Here is a 24,357-nt window from a genome sequence, read left to right on the forward strand (position 1 = left end):
ACAGACACGAAGAGACCGGTTTCTTCATCAGCAGCTAGGTCGTTCTCACCCCAGCCGTAAAGAGTCATTTGGGCCTCCCCCGAGACCAGTAATACTTTTCCATAACTAGCCCAGTTATAAATCTCGCCTGTTCTACAATATATAATTCCTCGAGAATCAATTTGCCTTGAAATTCACACCCTAACAAAATAGAAAATTAACTTCGGCTGTAAAAATTAACAAGATCCGTAAGAAGCATTGTGAATGAAGAGCTGCATGACCTCACACACAAGTTCTGACATGCAAGACACTTACCTATACATTTAACTGAAGCAAAAAAATCCTTACAGAATAAAATAGTTTATTTTCTTGAAAACATTTGCTAACGCTTTCATCAGTGCGTACGGCAATGCCCGAGAGGTCCCAGCTTGATGTACGGGTCTAAAGTCTGGCCTCTATTTTCCTCGTCAAAATATTTATCCTCTGATACGACCGTAAATACCTGCAAGTGCTGCAGTATGTTCAGTGAAATTCTACAAGCAATGAAGCAGTTATGTGTAAGAAATGGAGTCTCTTTAACACACACACACACACACACACATACACATACACATACACACAAGCACATACACGCACGCACACACACACACACTCTGAGACATGTGCACCTGTGTGTTCATGTAAACTAGACACAGGTCTGAAGGAAGCATGTGATCTGCGCTTTATTTTTTTCCTGCTCTTGTGGCTGTAATTAATCTTCATCTAGCACACTGACTTTCAGACATGTCACAACTAAATTTAGATAAGAGCTCGGACTCAAAGACAAGTGAATCTAAAGTAATATAAAATGAAATATATCTCTAAAAAAAAAAAAGTTTTACTGTATTTGTGGATCTGCTTGATTTCAAGGGGAGTATGGAGGAAAAAGTTGTAAGGGACAGAATGGGAAAAACAAAGCCAGGAGAAAATGATGAAGGATCTCTTCTGTGCAGACGTTCTGTAGAAGCGAAGGCTCTCCACAGTTTGAGACAGCACGTCTGGGGTCAGAGGTGAACGCTGAAAGCCAACGATCCGGCAAACAAAAAAAGAGAAGTCAGCTTTGTGTGTGGAAATGGGATGTTAATCCTCACGACGTTTGATCAATCTCAGCTAATTTGGATCTTAAAGACTAAGCAAATATATTCATTCTTTGGACACTAGAACAGGTGTGAAACAGTCATGAACACCACTGGACACAATAGTTTCATAGCAAACCAATTACACAATATATATATATTGTGTAAATAAAATAATGACAAAATAAAATATATAATAAATAATAAAAATAATAAAATAAATACAAACGATATATCAATAAAAGGTACAAATATAATAATATGATAACAAACATAATACACAAATTTAAAAATAAAAATATCTAAATATGAAAATTCACATCTTATAATTCACACCATTTTTTATATGCTTCTAAATTGGGCTTTAAGTAAATGACATACAATTAAACACATCTCAAACTGGCTCATGGTGCAGCATTGTAATGAATAATGATGGGGATCTTAAATGGCTTAGGAATGAAGGCGACTCTCATCTCATCTCTCTCCCAAGAGGCTTCAGGCACTAGAGGCCAGCGTGCCATCGTCTATACCCTATTTAATTGGTCATTTGACATGAGTGACTTGACTTCACATCCGTGAAGTGTCAGCTGAAACCGTTAGCGCTCTCCATTATTTAGAGGCAGCTTCAAAATTCGGCAAAACACTCATAAATATGAGCAGTTCAGACCAAATGCTCCTTTTTTTTTGTGTTATTTATTTATTTATTTATTTTACTTTAAACAGTATTTAGTTATGTGCTAAAAACAGCCTTGCAATTATTGTGCTGCACTATAAATTTTATTAAAAATATATAACACACACACACACACACACACACACACACACACACACACACACACACACACACACATATATGATTCAAAATATTTGCCATTTCTCCATGGTAAAATCCCATCACAGTGATTGACTGTAAAGTTGAACTTTGTCGTATCTCTGATATGCCGGAAGCATGTTACAGAATGGTGGGTGGATATCCGAGCCGTTCCCCTGCAGCATTTACACTGAGCTTGTCCAAATAATCATACTTGCATTTTAGCACAATTATCAGCATGCCCTATTCCACAGGTCTGATAACATTCTCGCCTGGGTTTCAACGTGTCACTTGGTGAAAACAATGCCATATTGACACAAGTTACAGCCTCACAATGGATGGCGAGCTTCGGGGTTCCTGTTTTTGTTGACACTGATTAAGCTGCCTATTGAAAGGTAAACCGCTGTGGACACACACACGCATAATTGGACCTTTAGAGCCCTCTGACATGCAATACGACAAATATGTGCTTCAAATATTTGAGTTTGATAACAGTGGAAGGAGGGCATACACACACACACACACACACACACACACACACACACACACACACACACACACACACACACACACACACACACACACACACACACACAGAAGCAGTCCAGCTCCAAAAGTCTTTTCCACTACCTCAAACCAGGAAAGGAAAGGAGCTGACTGCCACTAGGGGACAGTAGCAAGTCATGAAAAAGGAAAAAGAGAGAGAGAGAGAAAGGAGAGAGAGAGAGAGAGAGAGAGAGAGAGAGAGAGAGAGAGAGAGAGAGAGAGAGAGAGAGAGAGAGAGAGGAGCCGTGCAGCAAAAACTGCAAACAAAAGACTTTCTTTGTTGCACTCTCAGATAATAACAGAATACAGAAATAGCTACTTGACTGCTTTGCAAAAGATCTTGACAATGCGCCGGCCCATAATGCACAGAAACGGCTCTGCATTTACATAATCACATGAAATGTAAACCAGCGAGTAATACGGCCTTCAGAGGGAAAAGAGGAGGTAGGAAAATCCTGCTTTCCCCTTGGAATTAATATTTCCACTAAAAGCACATTCGGCTTTATAAACCTGCTCGCAACAGTACAGAAACAAATATATTTCAGATTATCTTTTTTTTCTTTCTTTTTTTTTTCTATATTTTATTTATTTTTTGTTGTTGTTATTTTGCCTGGTTCACTTTATTTCTTTTAGTCCCATAAAAGAAAGTTCTAGGGTTCAGTAATAAAGCAAGGCTTCATTAGAAAGTGCATCAACCAACTAAAATTGGAACCATTTTGGAGCCACAATAAATACTTCTAAAACCAGACAGAAGCATTTCGACTAGAATGACTTTAAACCTACCCATAAACACTAAAAATACATGGAACCATTTACACCATATCAATCCTAAACTTTAGAATAAAATACTCTGCAAAAAAACGGAATAATTCTACAAGACATTATATGATATAATACATAAGACACATGATGTTCTCAGGTCAGCCTTGAAAAATGGCAAACGGATAAAAATCAAACAAATCTAAAAGACATTCAACAAGAGAACATGGAATATATCTACTTGTTCAAACACATATATTTGCATACACACATGTCGGGTGAAATAGTTTCTACGCACACGTGGCCTAACTGTAAGATCGAACACCTCCTTTTACATAACACACAGATAAACCTGTCACGAAAGCTCAGGGGTAACTATAGAGACTGAGCACATACACCAAACATGGCTCTTTATCCAGCAATTAAAACAGCATCAGCTCTGAGCCATTCCTCTGACGTCCACCATTACAACGTGACTGTTAAGAAATGATGATCCTAGAGCTCATAAAGCCATTTAATACACGTCCACCTAACCCTAAACTCTGAACATATAAACATGTACAGCAGACACCTTCATCCAGAGTGACTTTTATTTATTTACTTATTTATTTATTTTTTATTTCAATTTATACAACTGTGGGTTGCTCGGTGGCAGCTTGTCAGAGCTGGGATTCGAACTCATGACCTTCTGATCAGTAGTCCAACACCTTAACCACTAAGCTAGAGGCTACCACACCAAATATCCCCATAAGAGTGATGTGCGTAAAAATCAGAAAACCTGAAGCACATGTGGAATCTGCATTTGTTATAAGGAGTGTTGTTTTTTTTTAAACCTCTGGACCGAATTTGTCATGATTCACAAACTAATCTGGAAACCTAATCGGCGTGTGTTTGTGCTTCGTGGTCACGTATATCCGTCACGTCCCCCCCCCCCCCCCCCCCGATACACTTGAGTGACATCCTGCAGGCTTGAGCTGTAGCTACAGGTTGCTCTGTTAAAATAATGACTATTCTATTATTAGCGGAAATATTTGTGTTATTGTTGCGGAGTGTGAAACGTGGGTGCTATCAGCGGGAGTGTACAAATACAAACACATTTGTCAGAGTTATTGACCTTTATCTCTCCACTTTCTTGACAGCCTTCTCCAGTTATTGACAATACAAACACACAGGGCAAAGCGTAACCTTTCATTTACCAAGCCGTCTCTCCCTCTCCCTCTCTCCCTCTCTCTTTCTCTCCCTCGCTGCCTTTTCACTCGCAATTTGTTTAAATAACACGGCAGACAATGGTACTGTTCATTTCTGCCATTTCTCTTTCTCTCCAAATTTTACTAGATAATGTCATTAGGCAGATACAATAGCGGGCTATTCAGCCCCGAGATACGGAGATATTTCACGTCTTCAGTATGGCTTTGACATGGTGACATTACCGCAGAGTGTCTCTCCCCTATTTGTTTGCTTACAATGTCATAAATATATCATGAATCTTGGATCACTTAGCCGAGCCATCCATCCATCCTCCGAGCCTCTCCAACTATCGTGTGTTTACATGCATCCGCTCTCCAATAGAACTGGGATACAGCTGGGATTCGAATGGTGAATCCAATCTTTTTCATTGCTACATAAAATCTAAGTGAGACAAAACAACACAAATCCTTTAAGTGCGTGTAAAATCTGATCCGCTCACTAAGGAGGTGCAAAAGGTAATTCACGCTTGTGTCTTTAATACGAAGCACCATGCAGCCGTATATTCATTTACTGAGCCTAAAAAGACAAGCGCAATGATGATAAATTACGTTCCGAATACTCTAATGATGCTCCTGGAAAATTACCAGCCTCTTTTTTTTCCCTCCATCGCATGCTTTTTTTTTTTTTTTTTTTTTTTTGACGTTTCAGCGTGAAAAATAGCATACATAAAATATGTGCATCCCCACCAGTCAGACGCTCTCTGGGCACTTCAGAGATGAAAATTAAATTTTAAACAATCCAGACCAGTGTTTGGTGACCACGGTTAATCATCAAGAAACAAAGACATCAAACAATATTTGATAATGAGAAAAATGCCTCCAGGATATTAGGAATGGGGGAGAGAACAAACCCAGCGTGAGCCATGGAGGCAGAGGTACTGGCAACCCAGACAATAAGATACACGCCTGCCTGCCTGCCTCTCTCTCTCTCTCTCTCTCTCTCTCTCTCTCTCTCTCTCTCTCTCTCTCTCTCTCTCTACAGTATATATATATTACACACAAACACATGCATACACAGAACAGCGTGCCTATTTTGCAGATTTCAGATTCTCTGTTTTAAGTTCCTGTTGAGATAATTAGAACTCAGTGTGGGAACTCAACAAAGACATCATGGTTTGGAGAGATGCTGGCTTTTTTTTATTTTTTTATTTTTTATGAACCACACACAGCATCAGGACTGAACCCAATTATCAGTTTAAATACCTCGGTGATGACCTGGAGTACACTGTTACAATCGTAATAAAGAAAATAAATAAACAAAAGAAAAGTGTGACGGTAAAGTTTGCTTTGTATTTCTTTTTTTTTTTTTTTTTTTTTTTTGCAAGGTGCAAAACTGAATTTTACCTGTCTGGGATAATCAACCGCATTTAAACATGCAAAGAAAAAACATGGTAAAAAAAATAAAAAAACATACTATATATATATATATATATATATATATATATATATATATATATATATATATATATATATATATACAAACATATGAATTAATAAAGAGATAAAGAGATAATAAATAAGTAATAAAAAACAAATATATAAACATAAAGAAAGACTTGCAAATAAATAAATGAATCGACTTGAAATTACTTGATTAAATAATTTAGAAAGAAAGAAATATTACAAACAAACATAAAATGTGCTAAAAAAACAAACAAAACAGACAAAACGAAGACTGTCGCCCTATTTCTGCTTAATAAAAAAGAAGCATACTGTTATTATTCTCTTTTAACTTCCTTATGTCAGAGTAATTAGTGCTGAGCAGAAACGGTTGCTTTTGGGGCCACGACTGAAGGGCTGCCCTTTCCTCTCCTTAGAGAGTGTATTACTAGGTTAGACCTGATTGACGCACCGTTAACAGTTTGGAGAAATCTGGGGGCCGTTCTGCAGAGCTGCCACCTCACTCATGCAAATGGCAGCGGAGCTTCCCTCTGACAAAGATTAATGAGCCTGTGCTGCAGTCTTTGTTTCGGCTTTCTCCCATTTAGGATGAAATACCATCCCAAAGCATTATCTATCCCCGATTAATCCAATAAATTTCTTCATAATACACATGTTTTTTGAGGCAGTTTACAACAAGGGAGGAGGTCATTGTGAGCCCAATTACATTTAATTACTTGGCATCTAATTAGCTTCATTAAATGCTAATAAAAAAAAATCCTATTTTAAAATGCTGCCCCAAACACGTCTTGTACTTTATGGTGTAAATTATTGCCATGAAATTTCATGGGGTGTTTGTGTGTTAACAATACATTTTCCCCCAATAATCTGATGCTTTGCTAATACTCGGGATCTAGCTTACAGGCGGTTAAAGTCAGAATTTCAAAACTAAAAAATGTGTGAGAGAAGAAACAGAACGTTATGTAATCAGACACTAGCCAAAAGATATTTCAGCAAACTGCTGGGAGAATTATGAAATCCATAAAAGCATTTATGTCATTTCTGGAAACAGGACAAAGGACATGCATTTATATTTGGAAATAACTAAATTAGCAGCAGTGTAAATAATAAAAATACACTGATGAGGAGGATAAAATTTTTATGCCACCTAAGAACACACACAGACACACACAGACACACACAAAGAAACAGCACAAAGCAGAAGCTAGATAGTGCTAGATAGTGCACCTCTCATGCAGGAGGGAATATAATTGCATGGCAGACGTTAAGGTGTAGGGGTGCCATTAGAAACGCAGTGCTTAGCACTACAATAGTGCCGAGAGCCGAGGAGCAGAGATCAGTGGAGCGGCTCTTGGATATCACAGGGAAACATCCTTTGCAAATTCATCTCCCACTGTGTGCAGGCTTCACAGCTGGTTAACGGCACTGTGTGTACCATTGGCCTGTTTACATGTCGCCTCTCTCTCTCTCTCTCTCTCTCTCTCTCTCTCTCTCTCTCTCTCTCTCTCTCTCTCTCTCTCTCTCTCTCTCTCTCTCTCTCTCTCTCTCTCTCTTGCTCTCTCTTCTCCTCCTCCTCCTCCTCCCAACAGACTTACACACTCCACAGACTCTCTGGCCAGCTTGCACCCAAACCCAGCACCTCTGATCCCTGCTTTTAGAGCCATTACATAGCTTTGATTTTATCTTTTTTTTAAAAAACCATCCCACTACACTGATCCTTTTATGCCTATTACACAGACCGCTTCCCCGACCTCTGATTCTCTGATACCTGAAAGAGGAAACAGACGCAGTCCTGCCTGACCTCAGCCTTTTATATCCACCGACACTAATGCTGCCTTAACATCCCAGATATTTATCTGCTATGCTCAGACTGAGAGCAGACAGTCCTGACCATCACCACACACACACACACACACGCAAAGAAAAACTCCCTGAGATTATATGAGAAGAATCCTTGAGATGAACCAGACTCTGAAGTGAGCCTTATCCTCATTTGAGTGACACGGGACAGTAAATAATGTAAACGTAAATAATATCCTTTCTACAGTCGTTTTAGGTTCAACGCATTTACCTATGCAAGGCAATTCAGTTATTCATAAATAAGTATTATAATTATAGGAAATACATTCGCTCAATATACATATTCATTATAATTCCTTATCATTTTTCTAAAATAAAGCAATGTTACATAGCGAGCTGAACTGAGACGTACAGAACACATTTACTCACCTTGCACACTCACGTAATTTGTGTTTAAACCAGTTCTCTAGAGTCTCTAGAGGAATTCAGCCTGAGAAGTAAAATTATTACTATTATTTATAAAGTTAAAGATATCGTAAAGAAAATACATAACAGAACTGTAAAAAAAAGTATTAATACAAAAAGGAAAGGATTTATGACATCACTAACATTATGATGAAAACTCCTCTATGTACAGAGCCAAATGTTTCATTACTGTACAATTGCACAGCTTTGTTGTTTCACAATATTGTGAATGAAATAAACATTTGTATCAAGAAATAAATTTCTGAAATAAAAATGAATTAAAAACAAACACTATATTGTTTACTGAGGTATTAAAATCACTGCCACATCAGCTATACAAAGCATTTCTACACATTAGAATTGATCTCCATTATTGAGCCTAATGTCTGACATAATGTCTATAGGCAGGTAAATATTGCACAGTGCATTTCATTATGGTGATACGACCATCAGAAATTTATAATTTATATTCCTATGTCGAATATTCGCCCATGTTTAATAATTTTGTCCTTAAATTAATGTTCAAATCTGTTTATATATATATATATATATATATATATATATATATATATATATATATATATATATATATATATATATATACACACACACACACACACACACACACATTTACATTGTTTTTTAGTTCATTTCCTTTCTTATAGAGAAGCAAAAGAAGGATCATGTATATTAATTCCTAAAAAGAAAAAATAAAAAGAAAAAAGAAAGAAAGAAAAGAAAGAAAAAAATATCTGCAAACTTTACCTGTTATTACTTCTCATATTCTCAGGACTCCGCCCATTTTGCTGAGCTTTATTACAGCGACATGTTTCTGACGAATCAGCTTCGACTTTACTCAATCCTCGCACTCGTAGCCAATCAGAAATGCGATTTTTTTGTGACGCCCGCCTTTCAACTCTTTCGCGGGAGCTATCCAGGAAGTGTTTCAGTATCCTTCAGTAGCAAAGATTTTTCTACTATTAATTATATTTGGGATGACAAATGATCAGGACTCGCTGATATATATTCTACCGTGCTGTTGTTGAAGGTGTTTGGAGGTTCGAGCGAGGGATTTGTTGCTATCTGTGGCCGCACCGAGAAGGTAGAGTGAGTTAGCAGTTTTGGGCTGTGTCTCAATCGAGTTCCTGTTGGATGTGCAGTGTGCCAGGTATCAGTGTCTGTGTTTATCCCCTATATAGTGCACCTATACAGGGAGAAGAGATGTATTTGGAAGAAGTCAGTTTTTGCTTTTTTGGCTAACGTGCCATGTATATATATGTTTACCAAATGAAATGTTGCACATATAACACAGAAATGTTATATATATTACACACACTGTGATGATAGCTGTACAGTGCAAGTGGATTTTATTCAGCATCATCTTAGGATAAATTGCTGAGACAATCTGAGACATTAACTGTTACACTGCATACATTCTCTTACTGTTCTCACTGTTAGTAAGATCCCAAGTCATCTACAGTAATACAGCACTGTGTAAATATACCCCAGGGAGAGCATTATCAATATATGTACTGCTTACTGCTGTAATATTATACTTGCACTGAACATTCTCTCTCTCTCTCTCTCTCTCTCTCTCTGTCTCTCTCTCACACACACACACACACACACACACTTTCTCTCTCATTCTCTCCCTCACTATCTCTCTCTCTCCATCTAAAGGTGTATAGATGAGTAAAATGAAGCTCTCTAGAGCAGAATACAGAGTAATCGCAAAGTTCACTGAACAGCTTCGGCCTACAAGGCAGTGTATGAAGATGCTGAAGGACCGATTTCCAGAGTAAGTTCCCTTGCACTTCCCTGACTCTCACAACTGCATGACTGTTCCCATGTAATGATGACATGCACTTGTGAATACACGGTCATTCATTCCTTCTATTCATTATACTGATTCGTCCTTTTTCAGTAAATGATTTCTTATTATGGTCAGGGTCTGGGTGGCACACTGGGAGAATGGCATGGATTTGCTTTGATATTACAGGGCATTGTGAGAAACCTATTCACACTTGGGGCAAATTAGCATAGCCAGTCCACCTACTGGCATAATTTTGGGAGGGAGGAGGAAACCAGTAAACCAAGAGGAATCCCAAACAGACATAGACCAGTACAGAAATCAGACAATTGACCCGGATCTCTTGGAGCTGTGCGGCAGCATCACCCACTGCAGCATCCGTGTTGCGCTACAAGGCAATAAATAGGTTATTATTCATTTTTGATATAATATATTTCATTATCAAGCAGGTTTCCTAAAAGTGCAGTTGTGCAGATCTTCAGCCTGCACAGATCAACCAGATCTCATGAGTTAGTTGTGTGAAGTCAAACAAGCAATGTGAATGACATGACAATAAAAGGTATGACGTCTAACCCCACTCCAGCTTTGTATCTTTTTTACTGCAACTTGAGCTTTATGGCAAAACAACATAGGCCAAGATGGTGAACGTTCATAAATTTACTGCATAAAAAATTCCTTTTAGACTTTTAGGAGAGAATATTTATGCTGTTTAAGGCTGAGAGTTCCATCAGCTTCTTCATGACTGAGATAAATAGTTCAGTGAGGTTGTGATGTCATGTTTCTAAATCCTCTTTGTCATCGAAGAGAATCGTCTTGATTTTAAAGCTGTCTGTGTGTGTACAGGAATTTGGCCGTCTGTTAAACGATGTCTTTTAAATCACGGTACATGAAACATTTTAGAACGGTACTGGTGCCAGTGTAAGAGCAAATTTGTAGGTTCATATAAACCGGAGATGGTTTTTATAAATGTTCTTGATGGGCTGTGTCTGCAACATGCTCAGACTTCCTGTAGCTTTGGAAAAAGTGGTCCTGCACCAGGATGACACTGACCAGCTGTTTGCTGAAGGTAAAACATTCTTTCATTTGATGACAACCATGTCCATTAGCTCATACACCATTCGCTGCATCTGTGTAGTATCTCAGTTGTTTTGTGTGCTCTTTTGATGCTGTGGAATTGACACAAAGATAAGCCTCAGAGCCGCAAACATCTTCCTTTTGCGGAGATGGACGGTAGAAGATGGATCTCATGTGATGAACGGGTGTCAGTGCCTCAGTATACCACACCGACTTGCGGTATTATTTACTAAACTGCAAAAAAAAAAAACACAACATGTAAACGCATGTGTAAATATGAGCATGCATGATGCTTTGTGTCAAACTAGTGTCTGATCCTGGGTGTATTCCTGCCTCATAGATCCACCACGGCCCTCAACAGCATAAAGTAATGATTTCAGGTGAATGAATGACTAAATGTTTAAGTAATTCATTCATTATTTTTTTTTGTCTTACTGCCTTAAAGAGACAGAAACTTATTCTGTGGATGTTCAAGGTATACTCTGCCTTTCCTTAATAAATTGTAGTGTAGAAAATTTCTACGTTGTGAAAAGAACCTCATCTCATCACCACCTCATCACTGATTAGTTTCCTGTTTTGTTCCTCACTTACTGCTGCTCCATTAAAGCCCCAAAATGAAGCATGGACATTTGAAGGATTTAGGACATAATTGACTGTAATTTAGTGGCTGCTGATGCTTATTTTCCAGCTAAGTATATTTAAAAGTGGCAAGAAGGTAAGAGCTTTCACGTCAAATCCAAACCAGAGCGTTTAGGATAATCGCTGAAGTTGTTGCACTATGTCATTTTGATGAATGTGCTGCGCAGTCCACTGAGAGTTTAGCTGCCATTCATTTACTGATTTTGGGTACTGGGGAGCATTTGCTTAAATTCCCGTCTAGACTATTACAGTTCAGGAGAAACAGACGGCTAGGTTGCAGCTTGCCTTGGCTTAACTTACCTTAGTTTTATAGACTCGCCAAATCAGTAAAAGTTGTTTAACCTTTAAGCAAACAAAGCCTGAATCTATCTACGCTTGCAGCAAACCAGAAGTACAAGAGGAAGCTCAGCTATAAGACTACAAAGACCATTTCACCTAAACCTAACACAGTTCTAACACCAAGAGCTTAAATGAACAGACAGAAAAACGCCTAAACAGATTCTGCAGATTTCAACGGTATAAGCAGGAGCACTCTGTGACCAAAAAAAAAGCCACCCACAAGCTTTTTTTTTATTATTATTAATTTATTTTTTTTGCTGTGTTCCATCTTCTCTTACTCGGATCTGTGTTTTTATATATATATATATATATATATATATATATATGAGAGAGAGAGAGAGCATGCTGTTTTCAAGCAAGAGGCTGCCAATAGGCCTTGGGTTCAAGAGGTTAATGGACTTAAAATAATGTAAAATAGGACTTGATTCGAATGTTGTATCATATTTTGTATTGCTATTTTAGATTAATTAAAACAATTATTTCCTCTAAATGAAACTCCTGCCATGTACGAATGCCCTGCACAGCAGCTTGTTCTTACATATAGAGTTAAGTGATATAGTTTTTAGTACAGTTTATCACTTACACTCGGCATTCGGATTAGTCTCATGACAAATCCATTAAAGTACTTTAAAACCAATTAAATAAACTACAAACAACTTGTAACTGCAGTACTGGTCTGATTAGCTCAAGAGGTCGTGTTAGGATCGACAGAAAATACTCCCTGCATTCAGGTCACTAACGGATGCTGCATTGGTGCTGCTGTGAGGAAAGGATGGTGACGTGCTGGAAAACGTTCTGACTTGACCTCGGTTCGTCTGCTGGGTTTCAGTGCTAGTGTCACTATGTTTAGCCTCATCTTCTCTGAGAAACTCATTAAAAGGCAGGACATGTGCTTGAATGTATGGGGTGGAAGTGACTATATGGTTAATAATTGTTAGTAATGCAAACTGAATATAAAAAGAATCAATAATCCGGTCATGATAATAAAATAAATGCTGGCATCCTGTGAATGTTTGTTTGAATTAAAAACAATTGAAACTTGAAATTAAAGTTTTATTGGTATTTTGGTAAAAAGTACCTCTTTGGTACAATACAAGTTCATTTGCTTTCATAATAAGTGCTCATGAACTCAAATTCAGTCTGGTGATGATGATGGTGGTGATATGTCTATATTGTTAGATACAGCACTTCTAATTATTTAGTTGTCAATGTAAATTGTAAAGTTTATTTATTATTATTTTTTATTATTTTTTTATTTCAGGTGGGTGGGGGTGGGGTTTTTTGCCTTGTCACGTCACAACGTAAATCTAGCCTAATTTTAAAGCTACTATATTTTATTGCTTATATTTTGTACTTATCGCAAGGCCGTATACTCTATCGTGGATGTATTGTATAAGCCGGGGTTAATGGCTTTGTTTGTGTGTCTCCTTGACAATGAGGGACTGCTCTTTATTGAATGTAACACATGTAATCCCCCAAGGCCTCCGAGGCAGCCCCGTTCCTTTAGAGGTCACTTAGAGACTCGCATGAATTGGGAGCTTCCTAGTTTCATAGTGCTGTAATCACTGCTAGAATAAGGCACTGGGTCCCCAAGGGACACACAGCCTACAGTGAACATGCCTTTGTTATTGGCGTCAGCGTTTTATAGAATATGATATGTGCTAGGCCGATCCCCCAGCCACTTTTTTTTATATCCCATTGTCCTTACAGACTGGCCTGATGTATGACCTAATTTTCATGTATTTTTTCCCCAATAAATCTGTGTGTTTTGTTTTTAGGCAGTTGTACTAAAACTACAATCTAGCTCATATTTGCCGTTTTCTTCTTTTTATTTTGACTGCACTTGGATTATTGTGCACTCCCAAAAAAATTTGACTTTGATTTATTTTTGTGTTTATGTTCATATTTTAAGATTGTATAAAAATAAAAAAAATCACCTCGCAATTTTAAAAACATGGACATTATCTCAGAACGTGACAGACAGGCGCGGCGGTAGTGTTTTTCACAGCCTGCAAAATTATTCTGCTTGTCCAATCAGCTGAGCCGGGCTCTGGAGGGTTAGTGATTGGACTGGCAGGAAATCAGGCTCTTAAGACATAACATATCGACTAGGCCATCCATCATCTCTTAGCATGCGCTGAGGCACGGCAGTGAGAGGCTGTGATTTCCCCCCTCCGCTGTGCCTCAAAGCCCAGGGCCTTAGTCAGTGTTGGAGTCGAGACAGGCAGCCTGGCTGTTTTTTTTTTTTTTTTGTTGTTTTTTTTTTTGGTGGTTTAGGGAACGGCAAGTTCTGTCCTTCATCGCTCCTCGTGCATCCTGTCCCTGCTGGGAATGCCATGCTCACAGAATCATAGCAGAGAATCCCTCCAATCTTCCAGCCTTGTCACACGGCTCAACCCGCTATCCATGCTGAACGCATGGCCACATGGACTAAATGAAAGAATACCCCTTCCCCTTAAAACCAGTCTCCCGTATTATTCCTGTGTCACGTGCATGCTGGGAATAGCATGTCATTACAGCACCCAGAGCTGTGGAAATGCATTTCTTGCAAATACATGCAGGTAGTACATTTGCCTTCTGAATAAATAGTTTAGAATCTTTTCCAGGAAATGTTGGTGAAGAACTATGTACAGTAGTTAACATTTTACCAACCCTCTAGGCTTTGTATAATAGTGACTGATGCTGAATAACGGACAGTTCTACTTCCCCTGGTTACCCTTAGTAAGAATGATGGTTTACTTCATTTTAAATTAAATCTAGATTTTACAGCTAGAGGATTTTTGTATAAAATATTGCTTAAACGTGTCTGATTAATTAAACTCTGCCACAATATCTGTTTAAAGTTCAGTTCCAACACATCATAATATTCTTGCATTTTTGGGCACACAGTAAAAGAAAAAAAAAATCTAATTAAGTATATTACATTTCCTAAACAAACCTATTTGAATCCAGTCTCATTTTTTGGTCATTTAAAGTTGATTTGCACTGGGTGCCTGGGTCCTGACTATGCATTTGACTGCAAGGGGGGATGAAAAGTCCCTCATCTGTATCAGTCACGTAACACAGATGTTGGGAGTCATCTGTCAGCCTGGCCTCTCCTGCCGGGCTCGAGTCGTTCTGAAGGGAAAAGAATTGGACACGGTGCTGTCACTTTTCCCCCCGCTCACAATGGAGAGCCATGCAAATCCAGCACACCTCCTGCTTGGCCGGCCTGTCCTGCCACTACAATGAGACCAGAACGGGGGGGCGTGATGATGGCGTGATGGCCCAGTGGTGGGATGTGACATCAGGCACAGGCCATTCTCTCTCTCTCTCTCTGTCTCTCTCTCTTCATATTAGAATTGGAAATGCTCTCACTGAGCTCGCCTGGCTGACTGGGATCATGTGGGACCACTGTCATTCCCCTCTGGTCTTTGTCCCAGGAGTGAGACGCCTCCGTTAGCCCTCTGCCCACTGCTATGAATGAATTTGGGTGTAATGATCACTCCCCTCTTTCCAATGGCGTTCAGCTCACTTTGCATATGTCTGTCGAATTTGGATATCGAGCTGGCCGGCTGGAGTGGGAAGAGAATAGACCACTGCAGATGCTCCCAACTTGGACGTGTTTTAAAAGAGAGAAAGCGCACACGCTCTTCCCCCTTTCCACATGCAGACAACCCACACGTCCTCACACATCCGTTCAGAGTCCCTGAACGTTTTCAAAACGGGCCCTAATGTGCCGTTTTCATCAGCGCTGAGGCGGGCTGCAATATGGTGCCAGTGGCTCGCTTGGGGAATATGAATGTTGATTAAGCATGCACTCAGCCTTTTGAAATTCTGAAGAAGTGTCAGAATAATGGATGTTGAGCAAATGTCAAGCATTTGTTAATTTCTCTGTTATTTGGGGTTTATCTAGTGTGCTCTTTGGAGTAAACCCGAGGCCAGTGTTGTTGTGGCATGTGCCATTGATATGCTGATTTTCTTGGCTGCAGACACTTTGTTTTCGATGGTAATGCTCAAGCTGGGGTTTGAAGTAAAGGGGTTTCTCATTGATTATTTATTTCAGTTATGGTGTTTATCTCTCTATTACATGCCTGTTAATCCGATAGGACTGAATTATATGTTAACCAGGCTCAGTATCCTCTGGGTTACTAAAAATTCATGAGACCTTTCCCTCCTTCACTTTGGCTTTTTTTACATGAAACAAACAAATTGTTTAGTTAATTATTGGAAGCAAGATTTCAAACCAACATGACTACATGACTTTGTTGTTGTTTTATGTTGGTCACTGTTTAGTGTTCGATGCTGCTATTTTGACTCTTGTGCTCTGACAGTGCAGTAAAAACTCAGTCGTTGTGTTAGCTAGCAGGCCGTCTGGCTCCCAGAGCTTCTGGCCAGGCATTTCTCTCTTGTGGAAGACCACACGTCTCTGTCTCACGGTGCAAACAAAAAGTGGAACTGGCAGTTTAGGCTTGTGGTTTTGGCCTGGCCAGCAGAGCGCTGTGCTGTCAGGGATGCACACGGCCTCGTCATACAACTGGGATTGTTTATGTGGTTAGGCGTGAGGAAGAAAGCCAAGGGCGAGAGAGAAAGAGACGGTGGACATGAGAAAGACCTTTAACTTAGTCGAAGCAGTACAGAGCAGTTCTCCTGGAGCGTTTTTTACTCGCTCTGGTTAGAACAGAATACACGGTTTCTTATAAAACAAAATATTTCTCACTGTACTATAGACTGGAAAATCATCTGTTGAAAGCAGTCTTAAAACAGCCACCTTTAAAAAAAAAAAAAGAAAGAAAGAAAGAAAAAAAATAGTATGATGGCTTTTTGAATCGTTTTGTTATGTCTTCACCTTCTGGTAATTTATTCTCCAGGTTCTGGAAGTATTGGCAGAGAGAAGCTTTTTAAAATCATCAGCACTATGCCACGCAGTAACAAATGTAGCTTTGGGTGAAATGTGTCACTGCCTTACACAATGCTTTGGGAATGTGCTGGGAGTGTAGTACAGTTGCACAGCTACTGCATGGGATTGTTGCCTGAGGATCAGTTTGCACACTGGGATCAGATGTGGAAGAAGATTGAACCAAATTTCGCAAAATGCTGGGAAAAAGCGATGTGGCCGTCCTTAAGGCCTCAGCCTCAGCCTCATGTGCTTCTTTGTTTTATTCTTCTTAATCAAGGCCTCATTTTACACTTTACATAAGATTTTGGAAAAAAATGCTAATGATTTTGATGTAGTAAAATGGTCAGGATTTTAAATGTACCATTGTTTTTAGATCATAACCACCGCGTACACACACACACACACATACATACATACATACATACATACATACATACATGCATGCATATTGTTCAGAGCAGCTAAAAACAGAGATCTTATAAGTTTATTCCCCCCCCCCCCCCCCCCCATTTGTCTGGCATCTCAGGTCCATAAGAAGCTTATTATGAATTCACACCTCCCCATTACCTTGAAAAAATAAAGTCAGTAATCGCATCATGATGTACACTACAATTTTGGTGGTCCCTTTTTCTCTCTCTGCCTGCTACAATTTAATCGTATCAAATTATTGTCAAATATCTATGTAATGAAGTAAACAGTAATTTATAAATGAGTTGCACTGGCTTCTTCTCGTGAGTAGTGCTATAGGAAAGCCATGCATGACTCAATCTTGTGTAAAAGCTCCTAAGAAGTTTATGCTTCTGCAGTTTAACTAAACATATTTTTCTGAAGCATAATTAACGTAACTAGCTAGAACATGCGTGTTTTGGTGTGTCAGAGCTATCACTGTTGTGCATTTTATCTTCATACGGTGCTGTTTGGGATGAAACAGATGTTCCCCTGCTCTTATCAGCATGTATAATTAGGGCAATTTACATATGTGGAGCACAAACCAAAAGTAGATGCAGTGGTGCAAAAATATTGATTTAAGACCCAAAGAATAGACTTTGAGCAGCAAGTCCATCCTCAGGTCACATTCAGCCAGTGTTGAGTTTAATTACTGTTCAGCATGGCTTCTGACTGACAGTCATGTCAGGAGAAAAACATGTTTTTCTTTTTTCTTCTTCTTCTTCTTCTTCTTCTTCTTCTTCCCACCTAATCTCAGCATTAAATGTCAGCATTGCATTTAATTCATTCCAACCACACCAAATCTTCCCATCTTTGCCTTTGTTTGTAACCCATCCTTAAATCATTAGGAATAAAATTTGCTATGCTTCGCTGCAGTTTCTGCCCTGCCACAAATAGATGTAGCAAGCGCTAATTATTGTTGAAACATATGAGACGGATATCATTAGCCAGGTGGTATTCATTAGGTTAATCGCTGCCATTTTTTATTATTAATCATTTGCAAAAAACAAAAAAGGACGAAGGTTGAAATGATTAAGAATTAGTAAGGACGTACGGAATAAAAAACCCGTTTAAAATCATGTACTATATTGCTTTGCTCATGAGCGATTCATAGTTGATATAAAAAAATAAATATGTTGAAAATTTAATTAGACTCAAAACACCCAATTACGCAGCATGTAGTTTGTGTGTATAGGTATGATCCGGCCAGTAGAGTTTAACTTGTTCGGGTGACAGTAGCGTTAAATAGACACCATGGAACAGTCTGAGTGGGATATTTTAATCAAATTGGCCTCAATGCTATATTCAGCTCCATGCATATTAATGGAATGTCGTAGGTTGGAGAGAAGGGTAATTACGTTCTGAATGATTTCCAAGGCACTGATCTGATTGCAGGCCTTCTGTTTTTCCTTGTTTGAAATTATAGGCTAGAGGCGATAGGCTTAATGCTGTTCTATGACCTTCTAATAGCTCTTCATTCTTTTTCCACTGAAGAATTTTCCAGATTTTTTTTTTACCTACATGCTGTAAATACGCTGTGCAATTATTATTATTATTATTATTATTATTATTATTATTATTATTATTATAAACTGTAGTTTTAATTCAAAATGATTTGAAGTAGCACACTTTTTTAAAGCCGAAATGGCTTTCAGACTTTTTTTCTTCACTTTTCTTCAGATTTTCAGTGCACTTTCTCTGCCTTTCTCTGCCTGTTAAACAGCGGCTCAGGAAAATAAAGATAAATAGGAACGATCGGAAGAACAGCATAGCAGTCAGTTGCGTAATAAATTACATCTGTCTGTTTGGTCTAGTTTCCTGCATTCCTGCTGTAAATTCTATTCTACAGCGGGTAGAATCCAGTGAATTATGATGTATCAGGTTTACTTGCATTCAGCAACTGGCGTGTGGTCTGAGAGCCACAGCTCATGGACTCCGTGTCACCGGAGCCGCTGTAAACTACAGAACAAATGTATTTCTACAGCGGAAATATAGATTCTGTAGCAGTAAGAGATTCTGATAAGTTAAGCTGTTTTCACTTGGAGCACTCTGAAGTCTCGGGATGTCCAACGTCAGGGTTTAGTTATTTTGAATTATTCATTATTTGACACTCGACATGGGAGAAAGTTTACTACTCTATATGTAGGTTGAGGATAAATTTGTACCGTCTAGCAACCTGTTTTCTGTCTATAGTTAAGATAGACTCCCTTGACGTCTTTGTGAAATCAGACGCTTGACCTAACTTAGTCATGTGGTGGAGTTTTTGTTGTTGTTTTTTACTTTATTTGATATTTTTATGTCCATACATTATGTATCCGTCTGTCCTGCCTTGAATGGATCAGAATTGTTTAACAGTTTGTTATTAGGCTAAATTCATAGTCAGTGAGGTTCTGTAACATTGTGATGCCTAAATTCAGTGTAGGCATTTTCTTCATCATTAGTTCAACAATGAATTGTGTGAATGAAAGTCTGAAAAATCCATTTAACCTTGTGGCAAAGTAGTTTCTATGCATTTTGAAGTTTACACATTGATAAACATAATCAAATTATTTGCTCTGTACTTATGATCGTTCATTCATTCTTACATCCGTTCCCTTGAACTTACAACTACAAGACTATTCGGTTATAACAATGACAATCACTTATATCTAAATGACCGTTCGTCCATTCATTTATTCATTCATTCTCAGTACAAGGAAGGTGGGAATACACCCTGAATGAGCTGCCAGTCCATCACAGGGCACAGCAACCACCCACACACACACACACACACACACACGTGCATGTTCATATACTCGTTCACACCTGAGGGCATTTTAGCACAGCAGGTCCACCTACCAGCGTGTATTGGTTGTTGTGTGAACATGTAAAACACATACAGTAACAAATGAATATGATCCTACCAGAGAGCCTAAAGCTGTGAGACAGCAACACAACCTGCTGCTCTACTGTAACACCTCTCTTCTAAATCATCATGTCATTTTGTAAAATCTTCTTCACCGTTACTCACATGTTGCTATATATTGATGTTTTCTTAGTAATATGCTGTTTTTTATATTGATGTAATACTGTAACTATATTTACTTTGTCTTGCTTAGAGTTCAAAAGATCAAGTCTATATGACGTACAGTTATTAAATGTGTCCGATCTTCCGCTTCAGTAGACGCGTGGACCACGATCCTGACTCTGTAGCAGCAGGTCTGAAATCCTATTGAATTGTTTAGCTTTCCAAGTGTCTCAAATCAATTTCTCTATAATCTTCACCAACCTCGAGTCAGAGTCTAGAGCTGGCTTGGTAAAACCCAAAGAGTTTTATCATGGCTTACTGAGATCAGCTGTCTACAGCATGTTGTTCTATATTCTACAAAAATAAGTCATCATCCTGGAAAAGCCTGATGTAGCTTAGACACGATGGCTGTTCGGTAGAAAGGACGTTACACGTGTTGATTTTAGAAACATTAGAAAAGCTCTATTCTGCCTAATGGGTTTGGTATGTAACGTAGGTGTTTTTCTTTAATGCCCTTATTTGTACGTTTCTGTATGAAGCATAGGAGAATATTTAGCCACAGGTTGACTCGATATTTGAAACAGATATGTTTTCACAGATATTTAGGGCAGTTTACCTCCCTTTAAACTTAACAGGGCAAAGATTTAGCAATTAGGGCGTAATCATGATCATTATAGAGAGTAATCCATTTAAAACCTAACAGATGTGGGATTCAGCAGAGGGGACCGTCATGTCTTGAGAATTGAGCAGTAATGTTGTTGAAATGTTCAGGTGCAAGGTTGAAGTGTGGAAGACTTTTATTTTTTTTTTTACCCCCTCATAAGTGTTCACATGTTGACAGTTGACTGTTTAATGGCCCACTTAATTGCACTGACCCCTTGACTCATGCATATCATTGTAAATTAATTCTGTGCCAGCCTTCTTTCCTTTGAGATATGTGCTCGCAAAGATGTTATTTTTTTCTCCCCTTCTATATAAGACATTTGTGCTGAGTTGTTGATGTTCAGCACAGGAGACTCAGAGACTCGGGTTTGTAATGTGTTTTCTTTCTACCCTGTCTTCAAGTCAGCTTTTATTGAGTTGATTATGAATATAATGAGAAAAATCTAAATACAAGTGCTCCGTTGCTTTATTGGTACGTGTCCAGATTGATTACTGAGATCAATATGGACTTCATATTTCACAGCAGGTAGAAAACCTGGCTTTCTCGTCTCTGTTTACATTCCTGCTCTCAGAGAGACGTCTATTAGGTTTAACAGTATATGCTGCTTGGAGATAGGATGTGGAAACAAAACCACATGAGACGGTAGGAGCAGCGCATGGAGAGTTGGAGAGTTGTGTTGTTGTTTTAGGGAAATTGCTTGCAAGATTTTGGGTTTTGGTCAGTGAAGGGAATATCAGCAGTGGGTCAGAAGTCCTTTGTCCAACGTCATGGACAGGTGTTTGACATTGAGTGTAGCTGGAAATGAATGTATCTCATGGCAAGCCGTGGAATTCAGCCACTCCCGGGAGTCCCGGCTTCCTGCTGGGAAAGTTTCCATTTTCAAAGCCCACCAGTTTCAGTGTGAATGTTTCTGAATGTCCCATATGCCAGTGTGGCTAAATTTCTCTCGACCTGAAACCCCTTGCTCTCTAACACACTACATTATGGGGTCAGAAATAGTTCATTCTTTCCGATATAAGATTACATAATGCCGATAAAATATACATTTGTTAAATAATAGTATATTGTGTCCTTTTAACATATGGACATGTGATGTTGCTTTATGTCTGTGCTTTTGCCTCTCTTTATGCTTGTTGCAGACAGGAAGGACTGTAGCATCTGTCTGATGCAGTGGACAGTGATATGAGGAGTGGGAGTGCTTGTATTTTCTCTCATTTCACACCATCCCCAGTCTGTGTAACCTTACCTCCCTCCCCTCACGACGCATCTCAGCAGGAACCTTTTGTCCGAGATGTTCATCTGGAACAACTTTGCCACACTTGTTTTCATGTTCTTTTAGATTACAGGGCAGCCGGCCGCGGCTTTGAAGCGCCCCTCTTCCTTTGTCTCTGTGCAATGCACTCTGGTAATTAACTTTGTCCTTCTTTTATTTGTTCCAGTCACTCGCAGTCCACTCTTCTGAGCATCTTCTCCCAGGAGTACCAGGTTAGAAGTTTTCTTCCTTTGTGAGGCCTGACAGGTGCCTAATTGAATGATGAATGTCCCCTTATTTCTTTGTAATTGAACTGCCAGCTCTCTGATTGGTTCAGAGGATGCCCCCCCCTCGCTCTTTCTCCTCTCCTCGCCCCACTCGTACGACGAAGGCCCTGCCTGAGTCTCGGTGGAATCCTGCCAAGCCTTCCCATCCATCTGTCTAATAACATCTAGCCCCTGCTTATTTGGTGGACCTGTAATAAATTATGCTAAACCATTATTATTCTGACAATAATAATTTCCCCGTGTAGTGCGGCTCCGTGTGCTAAATGTTTGCTGACTCGCACTGTCACTGCCGCTTTCCCTGGCTGACAGCCGATGATGATAAATGGCCGATGCCGGGAGTGGCAGAAGGCTGCAGAGGCACAAAATGGAGTCATTCATCATCCGTGTGACAGGTGTCACTCATGCAGCGTGTCCCCCTGGAATTGCTTTTTTGTAGTTTTTAAATAAGTTGTTTTTAAGCCATGCTCACTCTTTCCCCTGGTTAAGATGGCAACTGAATCATATAAAATAAAGCATTTGAAAGGTGCAGTGAGGAGGGGGCTTTAATCTGTTGTGGTTTCATCGCAGTGGAAATTAATTGAAGGTTCAAGTCAAGGGAGGGTGATTTTGTCATTACTCACATCAAACCCCTTTGAGCACAACTTGCTGAGATTTAATAATGTTGCTTGCTCACATAGGACGAATTTAAAAAAAGGTTTATTTTCTTTTTGCATAGGTTTTTTCTTTTTTTTTTTTTTATCTGACTTATGACTGGTGTAAAATACGTGCGTATTCAGAAGGTACTATAAAAAACATTCTTCACCTTTTTTTTTTCAGAAAAGAATGAAACGAAGTTTTGTGAAACATCATGCAGATGTCATCGAAGTCTACTACCAGAGGTAAGAATCAGTCCACTCTACCTACTAATCACTAGACGGGTGTATACGTGTGAGTGGGTGGGCTCCAGTGACAGATATAATCTCCTCTAAACAAATCACCAGGCCTCCCAGATCCCCACTCGCACCTGCTAAGCTTACAAATGTGCACACGCAGACTGAAAGAAAAAAAAACTGTACGCTTGGACATTTGCCTTGATTAGGCACATGGCGGCCTATTATTTGCAATTTCTTTCAAAAATCAGATCATGAGAAAACAAAAGCAAAGTGGCTGAAGGAAAGGAAGCATTGCTGTTGCATATCGTAATTAGCCTCTGCTAGCCTATTAAGCTTGTTGTTTTTGCGAAACGCAAAGCAGAAGCTGCAGTTGTAACCCGCTTACATAACAAGAAGCCTCGCACATTATCTGCGTGGGATCTTTGGAAGGCTTTGCGGTTTGTGACTGGGAGGAGGCAGAGCCCCCTCGTTTTGTTAATGATCATGCTTGTCTGATTTGAGGACAGTCTGAGGTTTCAGAGCTTTAACGTTTCAACCACACAAAGCGTTGGATATACCGTAGAGGCCAAAGCCTATGGGACATCAGCATGTCTTGGCTGGCCTGTTCTTGTTGTCCTCTATCTACATGACTGTTGACTCTCTTTTTTTCTTTTTTTTCTTTCCACGATCGTTATTTTGTTGTTCTAACGAAGGTACCGTACTGAAGCCAGCAAGCATCCTTCAGACCCTGTCCTGCTGGCGTTAGCCAATGAGGTAATGACTTAAAACCTCTCGAGTCTTTTACTCTCTCTGGCTCCCTTTCTTTTTCTTTTGCTTTCTTTCTTCTCTTTGTGTATTTTCTTCCCATTTCAGTTTTATAGCTAGCTATTTATTTTTCTTTTGAAGTGCCCTGGCAGGTCTGCAGCAGATTTTGGCACAAACACAATTATCCCTGAATGCTCCATCTTTTCAAAGACTGAATCAG

General features: G+C 39.2%; 1 protein-coding gene and 1 long non-coding RNA gene across 3 annotated transcripts in view; one reads left to right on the plus strand and one right to left on the minus strand.

Moving 5' to 3' along the window:
* Positions 1-433: 433 nt before the first annotated feature.
* On the minus strand, positions 434-9,055 carry LOC125146070. Its single transcript, XR_007144573.1, has 3 exons — positions 8,889-9,055; positions 8,088-8,148; positions 434-1,035 (listed from the first exon to the last, which is right to left on the minus strand). It is a non-coding gene; the product is annotated as an uncharacterized LOC125146070 (long non-coding RNA).
* The window catches only part of cdin1 (CDAN1 interacting nuclease 1), a 61,508-nt gene continuing 46,193 nt past the window's right edge, over positions 9,043-24,357 (plus strand). The window contains exons 1-5 of one of the 2 annotated variants that reach the window (XM_027172807.2): positions 9,043-9,291; positions 9,804-9,921; positions 22,422-22,467; positions 23,338-23,399; positions 24,086-24,146. In XM_027172807.2, coding sequence (XP_027028608.2) covers positions 9,812-9,921; positions 22,422-22,467; positions 23,338-23,399; positions 24,086-24,146 — 279 coding nt within the window. In that variant the 5' untranslated portion in view covers positions 9,043-9,291; positions 9,804-9,811. The remainder of the gene's footprint in view (positions 9,292-9,803; positions 9,922-22,421; positions 22,468-23,337; positions 23,400-24,085; positions 24,147-24,357) is intronic. The other variant, XM_027172808.2, reaches the window with a different exon arrangement.

Source organism: Tachysurus fulvidraco, chromosome 12 (genome assembly GCF_022655615.1).
Source record: "Tachysurus fulvidraco isolate hzauxx_2018 chromosome 12, HZAU_PFXX_2.0, whole genome shotgun sequence".
In the NCBI taxonomy this organism is placed as follows: domain Eukaryota; kingdom Metazoa; phylum Chordata; class Actinopteri; order Siluriformes; family Bagridae; genus Tachysurus; species Tachysurus fulvidraco.